This window comes from Balearica regulorum, chromosome 2 (genome assembly GCF_011004875.1).
Source record: "Balearica regulorum gibbericeps isolate bBalReg1 chromosome 2, bBalReg1.pri, whole genome shotgun sequence".
NCBI lineage: Eukaryota > Metazoa > Chordata > Aves > Gruiformes > Gruidae > Balearica > Balearica regulorum.
Window position 1 is genome coordinate 66,132,210 of NC_046185.1, and position 13,880 is coordinate 66,146,089.

Here is a 13,880-nt window from a genome sequence, read left to right on the forward strand (position 1 = left end):
CATTTGTGAAATCCCTTTTACAATTGAGGAGGGTTTGCACTGAAAGTCGCATTATCCTTTTGCAGGTCTCTTGCTTCCTGGGGGAATTTAACTATAGAGATGAGACAGGAGGTGTTCTCTAGAAGCATTCAGTCATGGAATTATATTAAATCATCAGACTGCCAAAAAGCTTTTTAGCGTCATGCTCAATTATAATTAGAGGTGATTAAGAAGCTTAAATATGTCACAGGCAGAAGAAAAAGTAATGCTAGAAGTAGGAATGGCAGCCCAGACAAATTCCTGGTTTAAAAATTCATGCTAGAATGGATGTCAGTTGGCCAGTCAAAAATTTGTATTAAAATGTGAGAAAGACACACAGCTGCTGGTGATGCTCATTTTTTAGAATGCAGAGCTTTCTATAATGGGGATGGTAGGCAATTAGCATTGCAAAAGCTTGGGAATTAGACGCGGACGAACACTTAAGAGATTGTTTCAAATGACCGAAGCTGACAGTTATGTGAAATGTGTGTAAAAGTGTTTTTCTTTTTCTAGAGACTTAATACCTATAGTTGCTGCTCTGGAGTATAATCAGTGGTTTACAAAGCTGTCCTCCAAGGATCTGAAATTAGTAAGTAATAAATTGAAACAGTGTACCTGCTCCTACCAGGCTGTGCTGTCTTTTAAAGGATGCTATTATGTTTTTCAATGTGAACTTTTTTAGGCAAGTACAACTGGGCAATCTATTGAATTTTTTTCCCCCTTAATCGTATCAGGAAAATATAAACTGTTGGATAGTTAATTCATGCCATAGAAACACTGCCAAGAGTCAGGTCTCGTCAAAATTTCAAGTTTCAAGTTTGAAAACTTCATTGTGCCATAGCAGTAGCCCATAAAACTAATCTGTTAGGCATTGCTAGCTCTCTCAAAAATATTAGGTGACTAAACAGGAAACTAACTCTAAAGCAGCCAGAAATCTCAGTTGCTTTTGGAGGTGGAAAGCAAGTATCATAATTCTGACTTTTTTCTCACATAGAAACCATGTTTTTCCTCTTAATTTTCATTGCAGCTTGATGACTTTTTCTCCCAGTTGTCTGAAGCTAACCCCATGTAGTAATAAGTATGCAGTGATGTGTGACATTGATATTCTTCTACATCAGTTTTCTTTCTGAAAAGCAAAAAAGGGGACAAATCTAAACAAGTTGGATTACTGAAGAAAGGGCCAAGAAAATCAGTAATTAGGTGACTTTTTAAATATATCAAAATATGCTATTTCTTCTAAACTGGAAAGTTTATAGTGGAGTTAGTGGCTTGAGAAATTACATCCAGAAGCTTTTGTCCTTAAAAATGAAGGTTGAATCTCATCTTGTTTAAATTGATGCAATTTTATTGATCTGAAAATGCTCTTACTGCATTTCTTAAGCTATCATTTTCCATGAAAATTCAGTAGAAACTAGCTTATGTGATTCTTGGCAGAAGAGTAGGCAAAAAACTTTTCTTTATTGCTGGGACATCTTACTTGAAATTATGCATGGAAGGAAACTGGGGGTATTTTTAATCCTGTTGTAGTTCGCTGTTAAAATCACCATGGTTAAAAGGTACAATGCAATGAATTAGTTTCTGCCTCAGTGAAATGAGATAGTTTGCTTAGTTAGAAGACTGGACAGTGTAGTTTGCTTAGAACAAGAACTGGCCATATTATCTGTCTGAGATTATTTTTACGTGAAAGTTGTTTGGAATTTTTAGCAACTTTTCTGTGGAAAACAAATAAACTTTGTCTGCCTTGAAAATGCACCAATTCCTTAAAAATCCCCCACAAAACAAGCAAAGCAAACCCTTTATCTTTCACACATTCCATTTTCACTCAAAAACGCCAGGAAAACTTAAATTGTTGGACAGTAAATCTGTGCCATAGGAATACTGCTGAGGGTCAGTATGAGGTCAGACATACCCGGAGGCCTTTGAATGCTTTCTGCTTCATGAGTCCTGCTCTGACATTGTTTTTGATAGATAGTGTTTTTATAGTACATGCATGAAACTTTCCACTTGCAATCACACTGCTGTAGAAGCATTGTGATAATATTCTGAATTACTGAAATATGGAAGGCAAAGACAGAATTGGGAAAATGGCTGAGTTGACAGTCTTTAGAAAAAATTATCACCTTTACTGTGTAAAGGATTAATAAGATTTTATGTGTGTGGTAGATCAGTTGTTTGTGGTTTTGGTTTTTTTTCCTTTTAGGAGATTAAATTAGTTTAAAATTTAAAAAATCCTAGGAAATGTCAGACTGTCATTAGAAAGAGACACATGTCCCAGGCATGAATGTCACGTTGCTTTTAAAGGCAGGTAACAGAATAGTTTAAGCACTTTGTGCTCATAACTGAAATTCAACTTTGGACTTCCCATGACTGTTGGTTAGTGTGTGCTGGGGAGTGGGGGGGAAGGCAAATCCAGCAGTGAAATAAAAGATTATAATAAAAGGTGATGAGGTACAGAGTTCATTGTATGGCTTTTGAATCATTAAGGTTTTATCTCTCTATTTGATGAGCACAGCAAACAAACTGTTTTGTTATCATGTTTTGTTCATGGTACTTGCGGATGTCCATGCAAATTCTAGAATCCAACAGCAGTAAGATCATGAGATGGATTTACTTCTATGTAGGTTGGGAGAATTCATACTGAAATACACTGACCCTTAAACACTACCTGCAGAGATGAAGAAGTCATTATCCCACTCTACTTAGCGCGTGTCAGGCCACCCTGGAAAACTGTGTTTGGTTTTGGTCCCTGCTGTACAAAAAAAGACATGGACAGGCTGGAGAGGGTCCAGAGGAGGGGCACCAGGATGATCGAAGGGCTGGAAGCCTGCCAGATGGGGAAAGGCTGCGAGAACTGAGTTTGTTCAGCCTTGAGAAAAGAAAGCTTAGGAGTGACCTCATCACCATGTTCCAGTATTCAAAGGGTGTCTACAAAGACAATGTAGACTCCTTTTTTACAAGGAGTCACATGGAAAAGGCATAGGGTAATGGGTGCAAGTTACGCCTGGGGAGATTCCGATTGGGCACAAGAGGACAATTTTTCACGATGTGAACAATTGGCCATTGGAATAAGCTGGGAAGTGGTGGATTCCCCAGCACCGGACACTTTTAAGATTCGGTTGGACAGGGTGCTGGGCCATCTTGTCTAGACCATGCTTTTGTCTAGATGGAGCTTTTGCCAAGAAAGGTTGGACCAGATGATCCTTGAGGTCCATTCCGACCTGGTATTCTGTGATTCACTAGTCCTTAGCAGTCTTTGGAGGACCCGTAGCTAGAGTGCTTTTGTGCTTGCGTTTTTTTGGAGGTTTTGTGTTTGCCTTATAACATCTTTGTATTTAGTTGTCATTCCTGGTCAGGCTTTACTCTCCTTAGCACTAGTTGCCACTTTCTTCTGAAGGATCAGCATGCATATGAACAAGACTTCTTTAAAAATTAAGTGAGCATTTTTTCTGAATCACAGGGTTTGGGTTTTTTTTACTATCATTATAAAAATTCTGCCCCCTACGATTAGGTGGTCTGCTTCATAAATGACTCGCTTTTAGTCTGCCTATCGCTTCCCTGAGTCTTTTCCAGAAGTCCTCTGTTGCCATCTGACTCTCTCTCTGGGATGTTCCTGGTATTCTTTCTTACTATTTATGTATGACAAAAAGCTGATCACGGCCTGGATCTCATTGCGATGTACAGCTTATAACTCAGTAACCGTCTGTTCCATGTTTGTGTTCTTTAACGCTGTTCTGTCTTTTCTGTGGCAGTCCACTGATGTCTGTGAGCAGATACTGCGAGTGGTGAGTAGGTCCAATCGATTGGAAGAGCTGGTATTAGAGAATGCCGGGCTTAGAACGTAAGTAATTCCTTTGAAATGTTGTGTTAGTTACCACTTACTCCCAGCAAAAAGGTTGTGTGATGTGTGTTAGCCAGAATAACCATTAAAAAAGCTTGTGCTTGATGTCTGCCTTGTTCTGAGGAGCCTGTAGTCACAAGCTTTTTATCAGGTTTTCCAGAGGTTCCTCATGTCCAAGAAATCCCTTTAAACTGATGGGTTTTTTTAAGATTCTGCCTGGAGAGTTGGGTTAAGTAGAGCAAAATGGATTGGATAAGAGCATAAACCCTAAATCAGCTCACACTGTTCCTCTCCCAACATGGTTGCCAACAGAAGTATGAACACCTTTTTATCATTTAAAAAACAGTGTTTGAGGTTTTCTTTTAAAAGTGCATTATTCCACCTTGCATAACAGATTATTGTGTCATTCCCAAGAGAGCTGTTTTTATCTTACTGTGAATTGCAGTCTGCTCAAATATAACAGGACTTCTACATTGGCAACTTTTTTAAAGAAGCAAGAAAGTAGTTAATTAAGTTTAATGCCTTGCCATAGCCTTAAAAAGGAGGTACCTAGAGGTAAGCCATACAATTATAATCCTTGCATGTGTTTTAAATACAATAAATAGTAGTTACTAGGTATTTGCTTTTTTTCCCTTTGTAGGAAATAGAAGCAAAGTTCAAGTTACAAACTAGCCCAGCTGGAAGTATTTGTAGCTTGTTTTAATGTTAGAATAGTGTCCAAGACCATGTAGACAAGATAAACTCTAGCACTACTGAATTGTTATGTTAACAAAAAAAGCAGTGGAAAGGTGGGAGAAGCAGAACACTATATTGAATTACAAATAAAGAAGGGAAACAAGCCCAGGGAAAATATTTGGTGTGCTTTACATTGTCTCCTCTTCCATTGTTTGAGTCTTTTTTCCATTATTTTAAAAAGGGTTTTGCATTGAAATACCTTTAAAAGAAGATTGCCTAAATGACAGGAAACTTGAGGTGGAGTTTGGAATTACACCCAAAACTTTCTGATCACTATTGCATTGCCTTTGATAGCTGTCATTCAAGCATAAACACCTGATTTTAATCTCTTTTTTCTTGCAGTATGTGCCATGAAATCCAGTGATAATCATTAATACTAAAAGATACGTTGTCTACCTTTGCACATTGCCTACCTTAACTTACAGTTGGATTAACTGGTTTCAGTTCTAACAGGACTTGACAGACAATCAACCTGTGACTTTGGTTTTCATGTCTCCATCTACATGCACAGTGTTTGGCATTTTGCCTTGGTGTGTATCTGCTCCAATCAGCATTGTCTGTCTGTTTTTTGTCAAGGACGCATTTGTCAGTTTTGCCATTTATCATATCTGCTTGCTAGAGGAAATCCTGTTGTTGCTAGGTATCTTCCTTCACATAGCTTACAGACCAGTCATTTTTAATGAGTTGTGACAGACTGCCGGACCAGGGTTAAGAAAGAGCTACCAAGAGCAGTGCTTTCAGAAATACCTGAGCCACTGCAAGAGCATTGTATCTGCAGCAGAGTCAGTTTAAGATGATTTCATTCTTTTCTATCTCCAGCTACTCGTTTCTGTGACTTGGTTTGGGCCATGGCCCCATAAACACATGTCATCCTCCCAGCTGATGAGACAGCAAACTATTGTGCAGTAGTAGTTGTAAGGACCCAGGACTAGGGCAGTGTGGACTTGCTGTTGGGGAAAACAGGTTGTCAAGTGAAACCCTCTGTCTGGTAAGATTTGTGCCAGTTTAGATGCTCTTGAAAATTTTATCCTCATTGCTATTTCTTTAACAGATGTAAAGGGTGCAGTCTAGATTACGTGGGATGGTTTTAGTGCATATGTTTTGATAAGTGTGTTAACTGAGGTAGGTCATATCCAGATTTTAGGGAAAGGAGAAAAGATGAGGGTAACCTGAACAAATGAGCTTGAAAAGAGAATTACATCCCTGAGGTGTTTTAGAGGAATGGGAAAATATCTGATAACCAGAATATTAATTTACACAAACTGCAAGATGGATTCTTCAGTCTGCAAAAGTTTGTTTGCAGGAGCCGGTGAAAATGATCTGTTTGTTGTGCTTCCGTCCTCTCTGAAAGCTAGCGAGCAGAATGGCCCTGCCACCATCTGCACCAACCTCTGCACCCCTGTTCCAAAGGGAATGGCTGGCTACAGTGCCGGGGGGGGGGGCAACAAAGATGCCTGCTGCTGGTACCTGGAGGGCCTTTGACCTTGCATCTCATCTTCCCCTACTGGATGGGTTCAATGTCCTTAGACCTTACCATGTTACACATGTCCTCTTTGTGTTGCAGGGATGTTGTCTACATGGATCTTGAGGAATTGTTTTGTTTTGTCTGAGATTTTCAGATCTGTGCTATTCTTGACCTTGGTGAAATATCCTTACTCTTCCATATGAGTAGTTGTATTGGGTCTTTTTTGGGCTTTACCTCCAAGCCGGAATGTCCTCAGTTCAGGCAAGTGTGGTTGTGCAATGCATACAGAGCAAGTTTGATGCTTTAAAGTGTCAGACCTACGTTGCATGCTCTGTGGTTGGAGTGTGAAGTCAAAAAAAGCAATTACATTTTAGCACTTGAAGAGTGGACAAAGGAGGGGAAGGGATGTCGCCCAGATGCCTCTGTTTATGGTAGAGGTTGCACAGGGAGTGGGGAATTTGTGTAAGTTTTTTCCAAAATGAGCCTTGGAGCTCCATGCGCCCTACATAGGTAATCCAGTGCTTTCTGGTGGCAGTGGATTTACCGTGCCTTTGCTAAATATTTCACACACACCCCAGTTGTCTGGGATGTTCTGGTAATATTGCCTATATTGGTGGCAAAAGCTGGAGCAGCTTATAAACCAGCCTGGAGGTGTAGGCAGAACACTGTAATGACAGGAGTCTGTTAGGGATAAAGGAAGAGGAGGAAACTCCCCATGAAGAAAGGTTTTGTTTGTTTGTTTTTTGAACTCAAAACCTCATTTTTCTTGGCTGTACATAAGGAGCTTGATTCAGTTGCCTAAGCACAGGCATCTAGTGCCATTTGAAATGCTGGAGGGTATCGACAGAGTGTTGGCAAATGTAACCAAGGACCTACAGGAGATACGTAGTCTTCTGCAGCAGCAGCTGGTAGCAAAGCAGGATACCCTGAGGCCTGTCAGATGGCACAGATTCAAGCCCAGAATTTCTTTTCGTTGAGTGTTTGTATTCACATGCTGTTTGTACCTTAGGAAGAGAATACACTTTTCCTAAAGGCAGCCCATCATCATGCATTTGCAGCACTGGAACCTGTTCTACCCCCAGGGGTCCATCTAAGGAAAAGGAGTTTCAAAGGGAAGCTAAATTTCCCTGGAACGTGTCTGTACTCAAGTACATGTTGAAACAACAGATAACCAACAGCTCTTGAGACTATTGCTGTCTAGGCTTCACTCTTTTCCAGAGATTGGAAGAGGATGCTACCTCCACTCCTATTCTCGCACACAGGCTGATCACTTTATGGTAGGCAGGATCTGTCCTGAGGAAAACAGGCAGTGTTAATTAGCACTCTGCTAGCAATGTAGCTGGTAGTTCTCCACCGCTGGCCTACAGGAAGTAAGATAGTGTACTTCAAGGCAGAGAGAGAAAGAAACTTTGTGAAGGAAGTTCAAGGGATATTTTTGATTTCTACCTCAGTATCTAACTTTGGTGAAGTAAAGATTGAAATTATAGTCTCATTTTAACAAAAGCACACAATAGGGCTCGTCTCTTAATAAATGAAAGCTTCCTAGTAGGTACAAGGACAGAGGGTTTCTGTTAGAGCTGGTTCCAGCCAACAGCCTTGTGGCTTAATGCAAGGAACGTGTCTCCACCTGAGTCTGACAGTGTGGTCGTGTAGGAAAACCCAAGTTAGGTTTGAATTTAGTGCTGTGAGTGGTGGTAGTCCAGCTGCAGCAAAACGCTCTGAGATGGGGCAGCATTCCCTGGCCTCTCAAGTGGATTTGAAACAGAGGTAGGTCATACTACTACAGCTACCTACCATAGTTGGTTAAAGTTAGTTCAGAGTTATCTCTGCTACCTGGCCTGGCTGATGTGGGCATTATAAAACTGATATACCACCCTCTCACATGGGACACGTTGCTAGGACTGTAGTCAGCCAATTATATACTTCAGTGCTTCTCACTGTAAAAACAAGCAAGCAAAGACCAGTTTATCAGTGTGCTGCTGTTCTTTGAGAGCGTTATTTGTGCTGTTTTACAAGGCCAGAAATGCTCTTGGTTTGTTGACCTTCTGGATATGCTGCAAAGCCCACCTGTTTGAGTGACTGTTGGTAAAGAGCTGCTGCAAGTCACGGGTTTGGCTTGTGAGTGAAGGAGGTTGCAAGTAGATGTATATATCACACCCATGCGTGGCATGGAGGAGATGGAAAACGTGCTCACGTTTTAAGTTATCCTCTGTAACTCCTATTTTATATCTTCAGATCTTTATCAAAAGCAGTTTGAGCTTTGACTTTTCTTCAGTCTCTTAGGCCACAAAATAAATAAATAATAACCCACTTTGAAAGGTAGCAAATTAGTCAGATAAGCATTGTTTAAAACTGTGAAGAATCAGTTACTGCTCTGCAGCAGGATAGGCCATTTCTGTCTAGTAATCCCTCGACATTTTTAAGCCTCTGAGTGTGCTGTTGATACAGGAGGTAACAGGAGTCTCTCTTTCTCTCTCTTCTTTTTTTGCAGAGATTTTGCACAGAAACTAGCCAGTGCCCTAGCCCATAATCCCAACTCAGGACTACATACAATCAACCTTGCTAGCAATCCACTTGAAGATAGAGGTACTGTAGCATTTATATTTTTCTCTTTCTACAAATGTAATAGGAGGATTACTGCTGCTCCCTTTAGCTTTGCCTGAAGAATAGATTATTGTTCTGTGTGTAATGCTATTATAAATATCTGTTGTTCACAAATGACTGAGAATTGCTATTCTTTTTTGATTTATACGTACCCGTTAGCTCGTTGAGAAATATTTCAATGTCTTAAACCGACCATGGATTTTATTAGATTTCATTATGTTTTCATAGAGATTTCTTTTAAAGGAAGATAGAACACAGTGATTGTTTAGGACTAGAGAGTAAATAAAGTGGTGTGCATTTTTAAAGGCAATGACATCAGTTGAAAGATGAAGCATGAGGCAACTTTGTTGCTTGGATTATATTTTCGTGATAGTTTTGTGGTTTTATTTCAACCATAATTCTGTACTTGTTTTAGTATTGAAACCATTCCTTTTTTTCCGACTTTGTGCTAGTCCACAGTGTTGCCAGTACTTGGCAATGTTGAGTAATACTGGCATAGCTGGCATCCTTATGGAGCAAAGTGCTGTTGACTCCACAAGATGGAAAATCAAGCTGAACAGCTCAGCTTTTCTCAGACTAAGCACTGCTAGGCATGATTTCAGTACATATCAAGTCAAGTCATTCCCCTCCCTTGTCTAGTCTCTTTTCACCCAAGAGGCATTTATTTTTAAAATAAGGTTACATTCTTTCAGTCTGGAGTTGACCCTTCAGCACTGCCCACGTGAGATTTCCTTTTGCTTTGCTTAATGCATTCCAGGCACACAGTGTTCTGGGATCAGACTATCTTCTGCTTCTGTTGGGCCAGGAGAAAAATAAGAATTTTATACAGTAAACCTTTTCTTGTTTTCTTTGGTTTGTTTTGGGGAAATTTTCCAGTTTCTTTACTGTCATGATTCAAAATAGAAAAATGGTTCATTTTGATTGCAACCTGACTAACTCATTATGTTATTAACACAGAGTTTTGTAGGTGTCTCTCCTTTCTTGCTGGCTCAGTGAGGAAAAAAAAGATGGGAAAGTGTTTTTTCCTTTCTTCTCTTGTATCTCTTTTCCTTTTGACTAGAAACAAGTCTGAAAATATTTTTAACCTATTTGGAGTAGTTTATTTACAATTGTTTGCATGAATTGCTTTAACTCTTCTGATTACCGCTTGCCATCCTTAAGAATCCATATCACGTGAAAGCCAGTGTTTTGCTGAAGAACGTTATTATCACAATGTGCCTAGGCCTAACTGCATTGTACAAAAATTTCTGTTGTAAGCTGGAAAAAAGGCTGTTGCATTGGTGATTCTGCTTTTGAAGAAGTGTTTTTAGATTGTATTATATGAAAGGGTTTTTTTTAAAAAAACCTCATTTTATCTTGAAAGCGAATGACCAAATATTTGGTAGATATTTTACAGTGCAGGGGAGTTTTTATTTTTGAAAAACATATCAGTGTGGGTACTTTCTTTGCAACAAACCTATAGATTCAAACCATTTTGCAGTATCCACATACAAGATACAAATGAAATGCAGAAACTACAACTTGGAAAAATTAGTAGGTTTTTTTCATTATCTCAGTCTCTCCTATCACATATGCAATTAAGATTTGACCTTTTCATTAGGGAATTAGGTAAGTTATATGAGTACTTAAAGAGAAATTAACTATAATTGCAGTGTGTAAATATTGCAGCTTTTCAGTTTAAGAAAGATTTATGTGTCCTGTGATCTGATATTCACTGAGTGCAAGGTAGATTTGACTTTATTAAACAGAAGGGGCAGCAAGCATTTCACTAGTAAAAGCTAGCATAATGGAGATTCATGTAAACATATAAATTTTGGAAAATATCTCTTGAAAAAGCACCTGCAGGAACTGGAAGTTCAACCAGATTATTTTGCAATTATAAGGGAACAGAGTTGTATGAATTATGGGGAAGAACATATCGTTGTGCCTTGTTTGAACAAAAAAACATCTGAAGTGATTGTATATTATTGAGTACCAATAAGTAAAGACATTATATTACTACATTAATTCAATTGTCTGTATTCCAATAACATGGGAGGTGTGATTAGTTTAAGTTTAGTAGGACCTGGCTTTAGTTCAACTACAAAGCAGTGTTAATATGGAGTGATTTACACTGAGACTAGTCTCTTAATTTGTGATCAGCTTCTCTTTATGGTACTGTCAATATTTGTGAGATTAACATACGCAAAGTTTATTATCAATCTTGGCTTTAAAATCTAGCCATGCTAAAGCGATGGGAGTTTTGTTTTTGGCCCTACTAGGATTAGACTTTAATCTCATATTTTGTTAAAAATAATGCAAAACAAACATACTGAAGCCTAGAAATACTCAAATTCAGAACTGTGTGCCTAGATGCAATTAAATCTACTTCTGCCATTAGAGCTCTCATCTCTGTTACGAAGTTTGCAAAAATGGGTGGCTTAAAGAGCATTCAAGGGCCTGAGTGTCCAGAAGCACTTTTTCTTTTCCGCACCTGGTTCCTATGTCTTATAACTGGGTGGATCCTTAACCCCCAGTGCGGGTAAGATGTTAAAATTATTCAGCTTGGCTAAAGTGATAAGTGGTCTGCAGATTGTTAGCTAAATACAAAGATGGAAAGATAGAATTATTTGCTGCATGTTTTACTCAAAATGCTTCACAACAAAAATTACATTTGCGATATCCTTAATGATTCTAATTCTACTCCTTTTTCTCCTCTTTTGCTAGCATAACTCTACCTTGATTTTGAAAGTATATATTGTGACTAAACCACCTTAACAAATGTGAACAGTTAGCTACAGAATATACATTCTGAGGCCAGTTTAACACAGATTGAGCCTCCTACTTCAGAGGAGCTAAAAAGATTTTTTTTTTTTTTTAAATAGAAGAGCTATGAAAGATAATCCTATTAATATGACTTGATTCATTTCTGATGAAAGTTGGTGAAGACATGCAGTTACCATCGTGCTTTATGATAAACAATGCCAAGGCATCATGGGTCTAATGTTTTGGCAGTAAAAATAAAATACAGTATGTTGTTTTGAGCTGCGTGGACATTGCACCAATCACTAGCATACACAACTTGCTTTTACAGAGAGCATTAACAAAAAACTCTACAACAATATCTGCAAGGTAGCTGCTCTTTCATTATCAGTGATGGGTAAAACATGATAAAAGCAGAGTAAACATATGTATGTGACATACTAGCAGACTGTTTCATGTCTGCATATGTAGAGAAGGGTATCGGCTTTTTCATTTACTGTGTTTTGAATCAAGTAAAAGGCTTTACGTCCTTTCTCTTTGCCCTTTTCTCTCTGAGTGAGTTGCTGTACAGAACTATATTTCACACCTCAGGTTAAGCCTGGAGTTTCTGTGTTGATTTATTCCTCTAATAAATATTTCATGGATAGGTTCCATTGTTATTTAAGATGTGTCCTCTTAATCAAATTTCAATCTTTTGCTTAAATGTGGGGATTAAATTTATGGAGTGTGGAACTTAGATACTCTGAGAAAGAGCTTTAATGAAAAGTGCTTCCCCACACACACACACTTTTTTTTTTCTTTTGTCGGATTTGTGCTGAGGTAGTCCAGTCTCTGTCAGCATCTTAATAGGCTTTTACTGTTTCGGACTGCAAGCGTTTGTGGCATTCCCAAGCCTGTGTCCTGGCTGGTAACCTGCAGGCTACTGTAAGAGAATTAAGTGGCCATTACAACTCGGTGGAGGTTTCAGGCTCTTAGGATTTTCCTCAGAAAAAGAGGGCAGAGTTAGCTAAGATGGGTGTCTCTCTTGCCTTGACAGCCCTTCCTTTAAAAGGAAGTAAAAATAGTTTGAAATTTCACATGAATTACCATTGTTGGGTTTTATTTTGTGGTTGTTTATGTTTTGGGTTTGTGGGTTTTTGCTGAACCATAAAGCTTCCAGATTTCTCAAGTGCTGACTGTTTGACATGTGTACTATCTTCCCTTTGACTCCTCAAAAGTAGGTGTGTATTATGTAGTTCTTAAACTAATTCAGGTGATTCACTGATGATTAACAGCAAAATTCCCTATCTGTTCAGTGACTAGCAAAGAAGGGATCTTGACTGCATCAGTCACTTCAAAGATTTATGGTCATAAAAAGACAGGGTCATTTTGAGGCCACCCCCACAGTGAGTGCAGTTTCTTCTCTAGCTCCACCAGTGCAGTTTTCCCCCGGCGTAATTGCTGGAAAACCTGAGATCACACAGTTAACCTGAAAATGTCCATTTTTCTCTTTGCTCCCCCAACAGGTGTGTCATCTTTGAGCATCCAGTTTGCCAAACTTCCAAAGGGACTGAAACATTTAAATTTATCTAAAACTTCCTTGTCACCTAAAGGTATGTTTTATAAGTATGCCCCATTTTCTGTTCTAAAAGTCTCAGGTTTCCATCCTAATAATACCATGTGTTACCAGATTATAAATTAATTCTGTAAATGATTTACATGTGTATTCTCAGCAGCGCAGCTATTTTTTTCCGTCCTGGGTTCTGTGTCCCCTTCAGCACTTTAAAAAATTCTTACCACCTTCTGTAAGCTTTGGGCTTGAACCTGTATTGTAAAGAAAGATTGAATAAATTATGTGTTTCATATATGCTTCAAAAAGATGTCTGAAGCAAAAATGTTTTGGGAATTTTCCAAATGTTTTGTGTGCAATTATTTTATGAAACCAAGTGTTGTGACAGTGGCTGTTAAGTGGTTTGCTCTGAGTAAAGACTTCTTTGTTTTATAATTTACAAATTTCTGATTTGATATCATAATTGAAATGTATGTATATTTTAAAAGCAATGACAGTACTGAAACACAAGTCAGAAGCTCTCAGGATTTTTTGCATTGCTGTTTCACTAATGATAGATGCAGTGACCTCGTAAACAGACTGTACAAACCCAGGGTCTCCTGTAGAGAACATGAGTGTTAAAAATAGAAAAAAATGCACTGACATTATTGCAGCTGTTTCACAGATGTTGATGACCTGGAAAAGATGAGTTAGTTATGGTCTATGAAGAACGTTAGTTGATAACAGCTAGGAGCCATGCTCTTTTATCCATTTAATTTTTGCTCTGTGAAGTGCAGATTTTGTGTTCTCCTATGTTTTAAGAGTTGACCTGGGAGAGTATGGGTGGGGAGAAGGGATTTTTATTGTTTTTTTATGAGTGTCTGTAACTCTTGTTATGCTTAAGTAAATAGTAAACCCTAAACTGAATTTATTCAATCATGATTTTCATT

The 13,880-nt window shown here is 38.6% G+C and overlaps 1 protein-coding gene across 2 annotated transcripts in view; it reads left to right on the plus strand.

The window, feature by feature from the left end:
- CARMIL1 (capping protein regulator and myosin 1 linker 1) overlaps positions 1 to 13,880 on the plus strand; it is a 193,814-nt gene that overhangs the window by 93,769 nt on the left and 86,165 nt on the right. For both annotated transcript variants that reach the window (XM_075744582.1, XM_075744581.1), the window contains exons 9-12: positions 532 to 607; positions 3,768 to 3,856; positions 8,548 to 8,642; positions 12,908 to 12,994. In XM_075744582.1, coding sequence (XP_075600697.1) covers positions 532 to 607; positions 3,768 to 3,856; positions 8,548 to 8,642; positions 12,908 to 12,994 — 347 coding nt within the window. The remainder of the gene's footprint in view (positions 1 to 531; positions 608 to 3,767; positions 3,857 to 8,547; positions 8,643 to 12,907; positions 12,995 to 13,880) is intronic.